This window comes from Haliotis rufescens, unplaced genomic scaffold (assembly GCF_023055435.1).
Source record: "Haliotis rufescens isolate VD_foot unplaced genomic scaffold, xgHalRufe1.0.p SCAF_16, whole genome shotgun sequence".
Lineage (NCBI taxonomy): Eukaryota > Metazoa > Mollusca > Gastropoda > Lepetellida > Haliotidae > Haliotis > Haliotis rufescens.
Window position 1 is genome coordinate 22,154,861 of NW_025963846.1, and position 15,906 is coordinate 22,170,766.

At 38.4% G+C, this 15,906-nt stretch overlaps 1 protein-coding gene across 2 annotated transcripts in view; it reads right to left on the minus strand.

Annotated features, from left to right (window-relative positions):
• Positions 1–15,418, minus strand: part of LOC124118148 (leucine-rich repeats and immunoglobulin-like domains protein 2) — a 47,254-nt gene extending 31,836 nt beyond the window's left edge. Inside the window, exons 1-2 of one of the 2 annotated variants that reach the window (XM_046480252.2) lie at positions 14,972–15,418; positions 12,504–12,572 (exon numbers count right to left, since the gene is read on the minus strand). In XM_046480252.2, coding sequence (XP_046336208.1) covers positions 12,504–12,572; positions 14,972–15,162 — 260 coding nt within the window. In that variant the 5' untranslated portion in view covers positions 15,163–15,418. The remainder of the gene's footprint in view (positions 1–12,503; positions 12,573–14,971) is intronic. The other variant, XM_046480253.2, reaches the window with a different exon arrangement.
• Between the last annotated feature and the right edge of the window lie 488 nt (positions 15,419–15,906).

Genomic DNA, 15,906 nt, shown 5'->3' on the forward strand with positions numbered 1-15,906 from the left:
TTCAACCGTAAAGTTTTTACCAGGCAAATACAAGCTGTGTGGTCGTGCTACAGGGAGAGTACATGTGTTTTTTCAAACTGGCAGTTTTATTAACATAACAACTGGCGATAACCTTCCTACCAACTCTTTTATGTCAACACTAATTTGTACAGGGCAGATTATTCCTGATAAAACACAAAAACTGTTTCGACATGTCATAAATATGAACAGAAAGCAAAACATTATCTCCCCTTTACACCTCTTCCCACAGCGAGAAAATAAGTGACAAAAACGAACATGTAAGTGGCGATAATTGCAGATGGTATTACGGAATGGGTGTCTGCATGGTAAAAAAGGGATATAATATATTGTGGTTCAGGCGATTATGTTTGTAATGTGTGTAAACTCGTGTACAATGTTTTTGTTGGCGTAGATTGTATTCATGTTGTTTTCATGCATAGCCGTCACTGATCGTACATCAGCTAGGGTGAAACCCTTTCTCATAAATCAATTCCTCACACATTTAAACAAGAAACACTTATGTCCCAATACAAAACTATGATAAAATAGAAAATCAAAATCAAAGACAACCTGTATATTGTGGAACTATTTGCACAACCTGGAACGATAATTTGACTGTGTAAGACTACTTAAGTTCTTCCTTACATCTCTGCACTCTGATGCTAAAATATGTCATAATTTATCAATGCACACATAACTCCGACACCAGATCAAAGTGAAATAATTGCTTTTTCAGACTCTAACATGTATTCCTGCATAATAAAACGATTAGAATTTATTACTCTGGAACAGCTCATGCATATAGAGTGTACATGTAGATTGGCGACCTCCCTGAGCAAAGTCAGTGAAACCTGTAACCCTGTGTGGAGCCTGTATGTGTGACAATAGCCCCTGATTGTGTGCTGTCACACCGTGTACTTCTCACACCACTGTCATTGACAGGCTCTCTTTAAAGCTGCAGTGAAATTGTGCCCCCTACTGTTCCCGTACATAACACACATCGCCATAAACCTCACTCTCCATGCTGTCCACAAAAATGGCCACCAAAACATCCTTGCCCATGGAAAAGATCATACAGAGTATTTTTTATGTATTTCAACTTCTTACTGATTTGTCATACACTCCACATACTCCTATTATCATAAAAACACTTTCACACATATATTAATCCAACTTACAGATTGGCCATACAGTTAACTGAAAAGATATCACCACAAATACTAATAAAAAGTCAGTTAATGTCCAGGGAATTTGTACACGTTTATTCATACATTCATGCTCACTGTACAGGCTATAGATAGCACCCTCAGTTATTAAAAAGAACCAGTACCAATTAAACCAGCTAAGGCTCCTGAGAATTTCTTCACATTCATTCATCCATTTATGTTGATTTCACTATCAACAGATGACACCCCTAGTTATTTTCCAGAACCAGTACCAAAACAAAGTCTGCCAAGGTGTTCCCAGAATGTGTATGTTACCATTTATATATCAAGATAGACACAATTTTTATGGATAACAACTTCTTTAATACTTTAATAATAATTCCTTGCTTTTCCCAGTATTAAAGAATTTGTTCTCCATAAAAATTGTGTCTATCTTGTCATCGGTCAACTTCTAGGTAATGCCTATCAAACCATTAATATATCTATGTTTATCTACAGATAAACATCCGTCAAAATGTCCCGAGAACCTGTGAGAATTTCAATCTCTGTGTAGTCATCTTTATGATAGTTATTCTGAATTATTCATGCATGTTTCATGATTCAAAGTTTGTGAAAATTCAACACCAAAAGTTCCAAAAGACGCTGGTAAGGAATTGATGACTCAGCAAAGTGCCTCAATTCTCAAACAATGCTCTAACTACATAGAAAAGCTAGTTTAAGGACCAAGTTCAACAAACCTAGCTATTTCAGCCCCGGGTGCCATTAATCAGAGAGGCAGTACTACAGTACTCAGTCCTGATTAAAGACCACAAGCAATGGTGGAAATCAAGAGCTGGATGCGAAATGCGTTAATCCCAATTCAGAGCATGCCAATTATCACACGAACAAATCAAAGCTGAGTTAGCTGTGTGCAGGTACTGGTCGAGATCACAGTCCTTCCCTGGCGTCGCTGACTGATCAAAAACAAACATGGCCGACCCTGCGATAGCATGGCATTAGGCGGTCGCCCGACACATTGAGACCGTCAATGCAAGAAAGGAATTCCTCTCTTTGATCACAAACCGCTTACACAATCACTTGGAAATGAAAAGTTTAAGAAAACTTGTGTTTCCATGGTAACTCATCAGTAATCATTTGAATCCTATCTCTACACGCTGACTATGTCCATGTTGGAATTGCTTGTGTAAATGAAGATCACTTATTGAAAACAAAAACATACTCCAAACTGAGAAAAGAGAATGTATGAGAAGTGATATCGTGACCGGTATGAAGTGGACATCTTGATCATGTTGAAACGGTATTTGCTGTGATCCGTCACACTTATCAAATGATAAACCACTTGAAAGTAAAACATAGACAAACATCTCGCCTGAAATGAAATCTTTTAACAGAAAATTACAGTTGTTAATTCATCTTAAAAAAACATTACCCCTAATAAAAAAACAACTTCTTTTATATGTTAAGTAATATACATTTGTGTGTGAAAATATCTGAGTAAAAAAAAAGATATATGAGATCACAAACTCACCAACCCAAAATACTTTAATTTCTACTTTTCCTTTGAAATTTCTTTGGCTTTGAATAACACATGGTTTTAAGTCTGAAAGATAGCGTCTCCCATCATATGATGTGATAAGTACATTCTCATGTTTTACCTGCATGAAAAACCCCTTATTTATGTTAAGTATTTCTCCGTCACCCCAATCCCTTGTCACTCATGGCCGAGTAACAGCTTATAGTTTGTCTCGGGATAATATGAAGTCTCAGTTACGTGTTCCGCCGTTTTAGTTTGAATACCTGTCACTTTGCAGTGTCACTACCTGTTTACGATCAAAATTAACTGAGATATGTGCACGTGGCAATCCCCTTCGCAGTGAGACTGACTTGGGGAACACCACACAAAGCCATTAATAGATCCGATTTACTCAGACAGTGCCGAAGAAGAAACAGGGACGGAAAAAGAGCCTGAATCTTCCAGCAATGTTACAGCGGGTTGAGCAAGGATGCAGGCGCTGGGACACGCTGAAACGGAGACACTCGTCTTTCAATAACTTCCACCTGTGTGACCACAAATAGCAGGCCTGAACACAGGGGCTATAACACAGCCAGGCAACTATGTACTAAATGCCCTGCTGCACAGGGCTTAGACCCAGGTATGCACCTGAAGTCAGCAATGGCAGTGATAATGGGCAAGAGGAATTATTGTACATAATACCGTATTCGACGTAATAAGCGCCCAGGGCGCTCTCAAAATTAGAATAAGGGGGAATATTATTTTGGTGTAAAAACAGAGTTGAAAGATAAATTTTGTGGTTTATGCTGACGGCCTGACTGTTTATATACGACAGATATATTTTCCCAGAATTTAATTGCGCATAATTAAGGGTGTATTTAACACACGAGTGCGTATTATACCCGAATAAATAAATCTTGTGTACATTGATCAATCGGAAGGGGTGCTAATTGGTATTGTTCACTTGCCAAAATATTAGCAAATATTTCCGTGATTATTAGAGCAGGGCGCTTATTACGTGGAATACGGTACTTGATTCTGTGGAAAAGGTGGCCAGGGAATATGACAGGGTCAACAGTGAATGGGCGGGCGATTAACATTCCTTAGGAAATGGAGGTGAAAATTTATAGAAAATTGTAAACCTGTCCACTTTCAAGAGACTAAATGTCGAGAGGTGTCTATTGTCCATAAAGATGCATGATTCACTGAGGTTTAACAATATGTGACAAATAATGTTCCCAATTGTGCAACCATGATTTAACAAACTCAATAATCATAGTAATGGCATTTTCAGTGTGCTTGTTTAGAAGGTGGCCTAAACATATATACATATTTAACTCCAGCTGACTTTGTTATAAAATATTAACTCACTCATTAAATTTCAACATTACTATTCTGAGAAACATGTGGAGCCATTACATGAAAACACACTGAAAACTTTGAAAATGGCTGTATAAGTCGGGAGTGTCATAAAACCCATTCAGAACAAAGAACATATGCACCAATCCCTATGTCCTAACTAGCAACACATCACTCCTTTACCCTTAAAGGTAAATGTCTGAGCATTTCATAAAAAAAATTGAAAAATCATAAATAGGCCAATCTACTCTAATACCAATACCAAATGAAATATAATATTGTAAGACACTTGAAGAAAAATTATGGTGAACTGATCTCTTGAAAATGACTATAAATCTTTATCATAAAATGTTCCTGAAAAGATGAAAGCCTCTCCCTAACACCTGGGTTTCTACAGGAGAAGCCCCCTGTTCTTATTTCTGTTGTTTATAGCAAGTAACAATAGCCATTCAAACCTAGACCTCCTTGAAAACGTCCTGTAAATCAAAGATAAATCAGAACTATCAGAACCTATCAGAAACAACCCAGCATACACATTAACCCTTGTAACCCCAAGCAGATATTCATTCAACAACTTACACCTATGCATTGTAACGAAAGTTTTTTTATTTGAAATAATATCAATTTGTGTTAAAACAGAGAAAATAATTTGCTAAAATGTTGATGGCCTGAGATAAACAGAAGAAAAAAACCATGATAATATGAAAACAATTGATTTCAGGATAAAATCAAAATGGATCATGATGTGTAGAAGCAGGGTTAATAATATGGTAGAAATATTGTAAAATTCATTGAATTTGTACCTTAGATGATAATATTCATCTTAAAAGAAATTATAATTTGGATGATATAAAAATTAGGTTATGAAATAGAATCATGATATATACAAACATAAATCAAATATCTGTCACAAAACATTTACAGAAATTTGTACCTTTGATGACCTTTATAAAGAAAACCAACAATAAAGAATAAAAAAAGAAAGTTTCCAGCAAAAAATTGAATCATGACAAATAGAAGCTCACAGGGTTAAGAATAAATAATTGTCATGTCGGACACCTCTGTGGCTAAAGTAAGATCGTGAAGTGAAGAGCAAATACTACAACAGTGCATGTCCCTACTGACGACCCAATACTGTGTCTTGTGGTGGGGAAAAGCTATCGTAATTTATGACATGTTACCATTGTGGCGACATAGTGACAATATTGCCCCTGTACCTGCCAGTGTAGGTGTTGAAAAATATTCCTGGTGGGCAATAAAAAGCACACTTGGATCACAAGGGAAGTTACCTACTAATCTCCAACTACGGGCTATGCAAGGCACACGGAAATGTCAGGACACTCTCCACGCCACAGTGCCTGGCACTCAATCCACTGGCAGCACAAGGAACTCTCCCAATAAACTAGGTTTATGTATTTTGTTCTTAAAAATTATGCATTTTTTCTGGCAATTTTTTGTGATTCTCTATACCACTGTGTTTGAGTGAGTGAGTACGGTTTTACGCCGCTTTTAGCAATATTCCAGCAATATAACGGCGGGGGACACCAGAAATGGGCTTCACACATTGTACCCATGTCAGGAACCGAACCCGGGTCTTCGGCGTGACGAGAGAACCCTTTAACCACTAGGCTACCTGACCGCCCCTCCATTGTGTTTGATCAAGTGTGCATGTTTACATCTATTGTTTTTTGGTGATTATCACATCTTTATATATTCTTTTGTGATTGCTTATTTTTATTATTCGTTTTTTTTAATCATGCAATTTATGTTGTTAGTTGGAATTCTTTTCGTGTATAGTTTAAACTATTACAACAAAAGAAACATTCAAAAGCTAACAGATATATTATTGGCACATGTTCAGTGTCAATTTTCAATTTTCAACAGATTAATATCTGGTTACAAAACATGGCCCTATGTTACTTAAAATGTGTGGGTAATGTTTACACGGTTAACAATATTCCAGCAATAACGTAAGCAAGACTTTACCCTTTGTACCAATTGTTCATTGAGACGAGGGAATGTTTAACCACTACCCTACCCAACAGCTCACTGTCACTTAAACAGTACCTTATAGCAGGGCAAATCTCCCAACAATCTCATGTCAATCCAGTCCTTTATACACCAACCCTCCAAACGCTGCCTTTACTGTCATGTCATCAATGACATGCAAAACAGAGCCCAAACTGCAATGACGGTTGTCAATCAACCCGTAACAGGTAACACAATCGCTGTATGAGACAAAAATCTTATCACACAACAATTACCCTACTAATTGCAGGTGTAATGTTCAAGACAGGTTTGACCCCAAACTGAAACATTAACCGCCTGCTTCCACCCATTGCCCCAGTCTAGTCAGCTGCCATTGAGGGTGTCAGCCATCTTGATGTTTCTATTGTTGTGGGGGAGGCTTGTAAGTATCCAGTTTGATACCACCTGACTGGCCGTGCTGGATGTCCCCTAGAAGGGAGCTAGGCGGATTATCTGACAGATGACAGTGTGTTGGGGTCTTATGTTAATTCCAGTCACCTTTTGACTTGTCTTGGGGTAATATCGTATCATCTTGTTTGTGCTAATGGCAGGCAGATATCAACTCGTTTTCCATTTCACACCACTGCTACACATACCGGGGATCTAAATTTGATACAGTTATGAGCACCTTACCACTGTAGTTAGTCATAACGTGAAGGAATTTATCCCTGTTTTGTCATGAGTTACACATAGGTCATAAGTGTTTGGATCTTTCTGTAAGAAAAAATTTAATAAATTATCACATAAAAGTTATTTGGGTATCAATCATGTGAGGGTTTGTTAGGTGCCTAGTGGATAAAGCGTTCACTTTTCACAAAGACAAGCAAGGTTTGATTCCCTAGGTGAAGATTATCAGGTGTCCCTGTCATGATATTGATGCATTGTAAAATCCTGCTACTCTCTGTCAGTTTCAACTCAGCTTCATATAAAACATGTCAACATGCCAATCCGAAAGACTTGAACACAAACAAAGATGGCTGACCACAGGAACTTCTAATACAAAGGTGTCATGAAAAACCCTCATTGAGCTAAAATTTGAAGAACACAGAATACCTTAACCAGTAAAGATTGTGTCGGTTTGTCATCAGACATTTTTAAGTGTTTGTGTCAACATAAAGTATAACAATTCAAGATGGAGGATTGTGACGTCTGCTGCCACGAAACGTGGTCAAAAGACAGCCTTTCATGAGTTCACACCAGCTTAAATTTTCAAGAGGGTTCCTTCAGGAGCTCTTTATTGAAAACAGCAATCCCACGCCTGTTTCAGAAGGCTTAAAGCTGGGGATACTATAAGCTGGTTTTGTTATGAATCAGGGGACAGGACACCTGGATTCAGTGTTTAGGCAGGGCAGGCTACCATGCTTTCTTCTCAGACCTAACCAGCCCTTCTAGCTATTCCTTCTAGTCCTATTCAACACAGATGTGCTCAAGCCTCCATGGTCCATTGTTGATCTCTACTGCCTATACACCAACCCGCATTTTAATGGCCAATGTATTGTGAGAGTCTCTGGTGTTTATTGTAACAACCAATTCATACGGAATCTGTCCTTCACAAATACCTTCGGTAAAAGACGCTCCCCTTGCCAGTGAAGACCAATTTCTCAATAAATAACGTCCAGCCAAAAGTGACCCTTACTGGCCCGACTTGCCAGTGATTTCTTTAGAAATAAGAGTGAAAGGGTCTGACAAGAAGCCATTGTAGCTTCTGTTGATCTTGACTGACCACTAGTCCCACCTAGCATGGACCACGCTCATGGAGGACCTCAACTTGACAAATAAAGATCTCACTTTTCTGACATGCAATTAACGATCACTCTGTTTAGTTATGTAAATTCGGTTCTCGATTGACAGAAATAGTGTTGAGCTGTGCCTGTAGCTGGTGGCTGAGGCGAAATAGGCTTTAATGTGTATCCAACTGATAATAAAAATTTGAAGACAGTACATTCTGTTTACTCTAGTCCAAAGAGATTGCAAATAAATATCTGACATTATTAAGACCAAGGAGGTATTGATCATGGGAGAGCAAGCATGGAGGAGAATTCACGAGAAATAGACTTCCTCGCCGCTGTCTATTCCACAACTCGTGGCCTCACCAAACATTCAGTGTGTGTGTGAGGAGCTTGCACTGAAGGGGGGATTCAAAGGTCTGTTTTCGATATCCAATCCCCTTGGAGGGAATCAGACCTTGATCATTGAATACTGAAATTTGGCAGCTGGTGGAACTACAGTCAACATGTACCAGCCAGAATAACAGCCAGGTCTACAGGGTCACAGCAAACAAACCTCATTAAGCAGGGCTAAGTGAGGAGGAGATCCACCATACATAGTTTTTTTTTAAATGTTCCACAAACAAAAACACTGCATTGAAAACAGATTACAAGCATTAATACTATGAAAAATATTAATATATCATAAACATGTACACGTTTGAATCCATTGACAGAAAATCTTTTGGGGAGGGGCAGAGGAAAGTTATCTGTTGGGAGAGCACAAATGGGGACGGGTTTGATGAAGGAAGACAGAGAAGAAATGGATGGAAAGGGTTTCATGAGAGGGACGGACCGAAAGGGTTTCATGTACGGACGGATGGAAAGGGTTTCATGAGGGGACGGATGGAAAGGGTTTCATGTACAGACGGATGGAAAGGGTTTCATGAGGGAACGGATGGAAAGGGTTTCATGAGGAGACGGATGGAAAGGGTTTCATGAGGGGACGGATGGAAAGGGTTTCATGAAGGGATGGATGGAAAGGGTTTCATGAGGGGACGGATGGAGATGGTTTCATGAGGAGATGGTTGGAAAGGGTTTCATGAAGGGAGGGATGGAAAGGGTTTCATGAGGGGACGGATGGAAAGGGTTTCATGTGGGGATGGATGGAAAGGGTTTCATGAGGGGATGGATGGAAAGGGTTTCATGTACAGACAGATGGAAAGGGTTTCATGAGGGGATGGATGGAAAGGGTTTCATGTACAGACGGATGGAAAGGGTTTCATGAGGGGATGGATGGAAAGGGTTTCATGAGGGGATGGAAGGAAAGGGTTTCATGTACAGACGGATGGAAAGGGTTTCATGAGGGGATGGATGGAAAGGGTTTCATGTAGGTATGGTGAGAACATGTGGGGAAGACTTCAAGAAGATCCAGTATGTCAGCTGATGCCGGGGAAATAAGTGACTGCTATCAGATGAACATGTACCCGACACTGACACCAGACTGCACACTCTTATCACATTCCTGACATGGGCAATAACACACGTATCACACACTGAGCTGTGTAATACAACAGTAAGGACAAGCACACAAGCCTTTAACCCTGACATATCATTACATCAGTGACATTACTTCACAGCCATGTCTTGGGACACATTCCTGTATTTGTTAAACTGATAAAATCCCCAAAACAACATTCTCTATTTCCTGATACCAACATTACGAAAAACAAATGCTACTTTCCTTAGTACAATTATCATGTGGTTAATACCTTCAACATACCTTTTCATTTGCAAACATTTAATATTTTTTTATCATATTTGACATAAAAAAATACCATCATTATTATCAATATCACTGTCATATCAACTGTTTCATATTCATAATAATCATACTTAATAATCTATGTTAAAAATATAGAAAAAAACATATCAAAATAGATAGCAGTCATATAAAATTGTATATTACCATTTACCAGTAACCTTATTAAAAAACACAAAATCAACACCAATTATATCCGAAACAAAAAAGAAATCCGCAAGTCATGGGCAATTTCTTCTCTAATCCTCACCAAGCGGCCATACAGACAAAACTATGTGATTGACAGTGTAGTGTTCAGTGTCGGTTGTCCTAGACGTGGGGGAGCTGTAATCGGGTTACCCTGTTTGCATGACTGTTCCCATCACAGACCCTGACTGGAAGCAATAGCCCCTCCATGTAGCACACCTGGGCTCTATATAACTGGCATTAATTGCAAGGTGCCCCACACACAAACTGCTAGTGAAACTCAGTAAATGTCACCAGCAAAGATGCTTCTAAGATTACAGTCATAAAACTGAATTTCTCACACAAGCATTTGGATACTGGAAAGCTTAAACCGCACAGTTCAGACCTAGAGTTTGAATGTTAACTTGTGATTTTATTGATCATTCAGAGCTGATGACTCTCTAGTATATCGAGCTTATGCTGCCCTTAAAGATATTAACTGAAAACAAAACTTTGATCAATGAAATTCACAAATAACTTAATTAATTCCCCTGTTACACAAACACTGACATTTTTTTCAAAAATAAATATTTAACAATATTCAAACAGAGAAATGTACATATATGATTTCTTATGACTTCATACTATGTATGCATTCATAAACGTGCAATCATAATTTGGGGGTCATGAATATGTGCATTAATAATCTTCCGTTTGGCTAATTCATATAATTATTTATCTGCACAAATGTCTAAGTATGCATCTATGAATTAATTGCAAGAGTTTATCAGGGGTGATTAAAAAGCATTGCCATACTTCAATTTAAAAGTTGTCCATAAAATAGTACCTCGATCAGTATTCATCTACATGGGCAACACTGCTATACCTACATATCTATGTCAGATGTTACAGTCAGATATGCTAGTCACTTCAGCAATTTCAGGATGAAGTAATCAAATCTGCTCGAAGGTTGATAAGGGTAGATATCCCACGAGTGGGAATGAATAGCCTGTAATCTCGAGTGAGTACCCCCTGCCGTCTATAATTTCTTGTATCAAGGTGTGTTCACATCTGTGAGATCACACCGACTGTCAAATCTGAACTTTGATACCTCCCAGCTGTCTGTCAAACACCTTGAATAAATCAAGGGTATTTCACCTACAAACTTTATTACGCATACATAACTGGTTGGATTTGATTTCGGAAATTACATATGTGCCATTTTTTAAATCAGCTAGTTTGATCACCAATTGTAACTCATATTTTTGATTACCAAAGCTTCATTTATTATCATGAACAAATATATGTAATGGCTTGTCAATGACCAAACCTTAATTATCATGCATTTAACAACTTGACACTAATCAATTAATTAACACCTCATACAAAGCGTTAAATTAAATCATTAACAGCTTAATTACATCTACTCTGTTGTGTATTGTAATGAAATACCTGATGGGTACACAGTCTGCCATGACCTAGAAAAACACCTGTTAACCTTTAATCAGTGCGGCAAAACTCAGGTACTCACAGGTGAAAATACACTAATTGGACAAATATGCAATCAAAATAATCAGGTGATAGGGGCATCTCTCATCAGGGGCCGTCTCAAAGGTTTCAGAACTATTTCACAGGGCACTTTGTTAATGAAAAAGGTTATAATAATCAGAAATATCCTGAATAACTGACATTACTGATGTATTTGTAAATAGGTGTGACCGATACATGGCATCATGTCAGCTAAGGAAACATAATGCTTATCTTCCATTTTGGAACTTAGCGACCTCTCTTTGTCTAGTGACTTTACAGCCTCCATCTATACTTGCATCTTAGCATGGAAAGGAAAATAAACAAAGGTGTTATGTAAGCCAGGCTTACTGGGTGGCTTAATGAAGAATAAACTGACAGCAGAGAGAAATATCTTCACTTGAACTAGACTAGAGATTGTGATTCTAAACAAATAAACAACCCAATTTAGATGCACTAACTCGGATGTGAATGTGTTTTAAGTCGAACTCAAAGACACACAGTAAAAACTACATTTTACCCAAATTACTTCCCACATAAGCATATGTTTCCAAAACTATTTTACAGCTTGTAAAGAAATAAGCCTGTGACATAAAATACGGAAAAGGTGACTTGACATGTTTGTGTGTGATAAAGATCGTATCGCACAGAATGTAGTCGTGGTCGTTGGGAAATATGAATTTTTGTTTGACTGGTGAAGAAATATTCGGGTAGATGATCTCTGGAATTGCATAACTCATGTATATCAAGATGTCTGGCAGTGATAGTCATGTGAACTTGAATCTCCTACCACCTGACAAATCTCGCGTTAATTTTTAATTAGAACCAGCTGTGACTGAAAGTTAACAATTAGTGCATTGCATGTGTGACAACTTCAGGATAGTGGAGCTGTGGGGGTACCCTGTACCATAACTATACAATCACAGAAAATGTCAAGCATGTGTTGGTCTTTCTGTTTGGAGGGACAGAAGGCTGGAGAAATTTGGAAATTTCTTGTCATGTACATTTCCAACATAAACATGATAAAGGCGTGAACAAAATATATATCATTGAGGTTATCAGTTCAGATATTGTGTTCTTTCTGAGCTAATGGCATCCAAAGTAGAGACAATAAATATATTAAAAACAAAATTTGGACAAATTTTGATTTGTGTGTTATGACTGATTCAGCTTTGGTGAAGGGGATGAAGCAAGAGCTGTTGAAAACTTATACTCACAATTCTGTAAGATGTAATCCCTTGAAGTCATCAGGATTCAAAGTTGTTATTGCATTTGATTGTAAATCCCTGGAAAAAAAAGTCAAATGTTTATAATCCGTGTCAAAATTGCCAATACAGATTTATTCAACGAAATAATGTCAAAACAAGAGTTTCATAATGAAGCAGTGTGTGAGGCAAGAATAGCCGATTCCGTGAACATTTTATTTTGGTTGTGTTGAATTTACCTTGGAGTTGTTGTAGACATTCTTATTGATCGAACTATTTTAAGTTGGAGAAAATAACATACAAAACAAAAGACTATTAATATGTCTTATCCAACAAAAACACGGTTTCGTGCGATTTTAGATATTGAGCAGCGACATTTTTTACATTTTCCGCATGTAACATTTCGCGATGAAATGTCATTTTCACATTGGGACAAGATTTGAACCGAACTTAGTTTTTTCAGTGTGTGAGTGAGTGTTTTGACATAGCACCTGGGCTGAGTGTAGAACGGAGACACTGTCAGCGCACATAATAACAAGCTGGCAAGGGTTTCCACCTCTTAAACATACAGTCTCATGCAAATGGGACGCATTCTCTTTTTATTTGAAAAAGACATAGACTGTTGATACTCGGACACTTCAAAAGACACATGGCTAATCCTCAATCCTCCATGATAGAGTGTGAACGCTCGTGTTTGTTCTGGCAGGCTGCTGAACGGAGCCAAGGAGGAGGCCCCGATAAAACGACATTTAAAATTCACACTTTAACAAGCACAATCAATGTGAATTTTCTCATGAAGCCCATTCCTGCCTTAAGCAATGATGATTAATAGGGATGAAAATTGACATTTTTAATTTCAATTTGAGGTTTTTGTCGTAAGTTTTAAACTTTTGTCTACACATTATTGGAATCTGATAAGTGTTAAAATTTATATATTTACTTATATTATCTATATAAAAATCATATTAATAACATTACATGACAAACAATGTTTAAAACCACATATGAAATTGGAATGCAAGGGATCTTTGACATTAAGGGCAAGATTCGGGCATCCTAGATTAAGACACCATAGCAGAAATCCCCACAGATGCCAGGACACCTCTTAATTTCTAACTCTATTTGATATAATTTTGTTAACACTGGTCATAGCTTGTTGTGTGGGTTGATGGTTATAGGAGGCGATGTGTTCCATATCATATATGTTCTTCGTCTGGCCTCGCGGATTTTTTTTCATCTTTCTGACATGATGAATTTAACAGCTACCAGATATTTTTCCTGTCAAGTTTCCAAGCAGACTACATATGGTATAACTATTCATAATTATACCAAAGTTTCAAAATGTGCAAAGGTATTATTTTCAAATTAGCATTTCCAAGCAGATGGAATAAACACCTCAATTACCAAAGGAGATAAAAAAACTCAGCACAGTAGAACAGTTATTCTTCATAAAATTGACAGTGGAAACTCATTCTCGTCCTCACTGGGCTGGATTGTATGACCTTACAGTGAGGGAGAGATCTTTCACATGTGTACCAGGCGATATCCTGCATTTGTGTTCAATTGCAGTGGAGTCTGATCTAAAATGTGTGTAGTACTCCGTCAATGTGTATGGTTTTGTGCCTGCAGAGCTGTATGGGGTGCTGCCACAAGCTATCCCCCATACATCCCAGCTGGGATTGCCATACAAACCCCGTCAGGCAGGAGAAACAAGGACCAGAAGCCCACTCTGATGATTTCCTCTCAACATTTTTCTTACTTACACCATATGTGCTTTACGAAACTTATGTTTGCTGGTTCGGAATATCCATTAAAGCGTAAAGACACCATTACCACATTGTCGTTTCACACTTCAAAATTTCACATGAGCTTTGATAAGTTTTATAAATTTATATTTAATGTTGTTGGCAATACATAAAATGTTATTATATTAATCTGTGGTTTTCATATTGAATCAAGTTTGCGTTCTCCAAACTTAAAAAGTGTCCGTTTTGTCCGAATCTCTATACCCTCAGATAAAACAACACCGTGGTCATATTCATTGTAACACTAATGTTTACATTGCAACACTATGTATATTTCAAGTAGCAACGCACATGTGGTAAGTTGTGTATTCCAGTAGGGTTCGTGCAATATGCACTGTCCACCTGTCGTATAACAATGTTAATGCAATACCGATCAGCGGATAACTGTCAGATTCGAGCGATAAGATAGCGGTGAAATACACAACAAATACCTTCACACAACCCCTGTCTCCGGTCACGTCTCGTTATAACGCACCCTCCGCTTCACAACAAAATCGGCATCAAAACACAAGTCGCGTAACGTTTTTACATGCAAAAACAGAATAGACACATGATGGACGCTGCATATATTCATTACGGTGTATTTATGCAGTTGTATGTAGTGCGGTCGGTGGTGTATTTGTCAAAGAAATGTGTGCAAGCGGGCAGAAAGACAGAGGGACTTGAGATACTCACAATATCGTTACCCAACTTGGTAAATCCTTCGGCACTTCGATGAGACCCTTCTTACTACAGTCCACCATTCGGGCAAGACACGAGCAAGCCCCTGGACAGAGTACATTTTCTCCAAAAGCTCCATGCTGGACAATGTAACTCCCCAAAACAACAAAAGCAACACTCACAAACAGTCGAGGCATGGCCGCCATATTGGCCTGGCCTGCCTGCTAGTGTTGTAGGTTCGCAGCCTACAGGGTTGTGAGGTCCGCGATCGACCCCACGATCACCGGACATCAAGTCTGTCCCGGATCCCGGGACCCATGCTTACACGTGTATATCCAACATAGCGCACCACACGGAGAGTATATATTGTCCACACTAGATGTAATATCGGCCGTACTGTTCAGTTCTACGCTCATCGAGCAATGAGCTGAGACTCCCACGTTTCCACTCAATACATTCCGCAAAGAAAACTAGTCCGCGCTGATTGGTCAGACGCGGTCACGTGCGGCATATATTAACACCCGAGGTTTGAAATGCAAAACACTATGATCACATGGAATCCAGTCCTGCTAAACACTTGGATAGGGGTGTCGACAACATTTGTTTAATCTAAACTACCAACCTATGCTGTCGTGAGTTGTTTTGACAGTCGAAGGCGTAACTTTAGATGTCTTTCAAATCTTAGTTAGGCCCACAAACTTCTCGCGCGTCTTGAACTGTGATCACAAGACATTACGACTGATTTTTAACTTTGATGTAGGGAAAGACATATTTAAGCGTGAAATGATCCTCTAAATGGCTTCAGCTCTGTGAAAAAGAAAAGCTTGTTTCCGTTAGCGTTCATCTTAATTTTCAACCACCCATGAGTTGGTAACTTATCTTTCTGAGTTTTTGTGTAAAATTACATTTTAAAGCCGCTATATTTTTAACATTTTATTAACTAGGTTCAG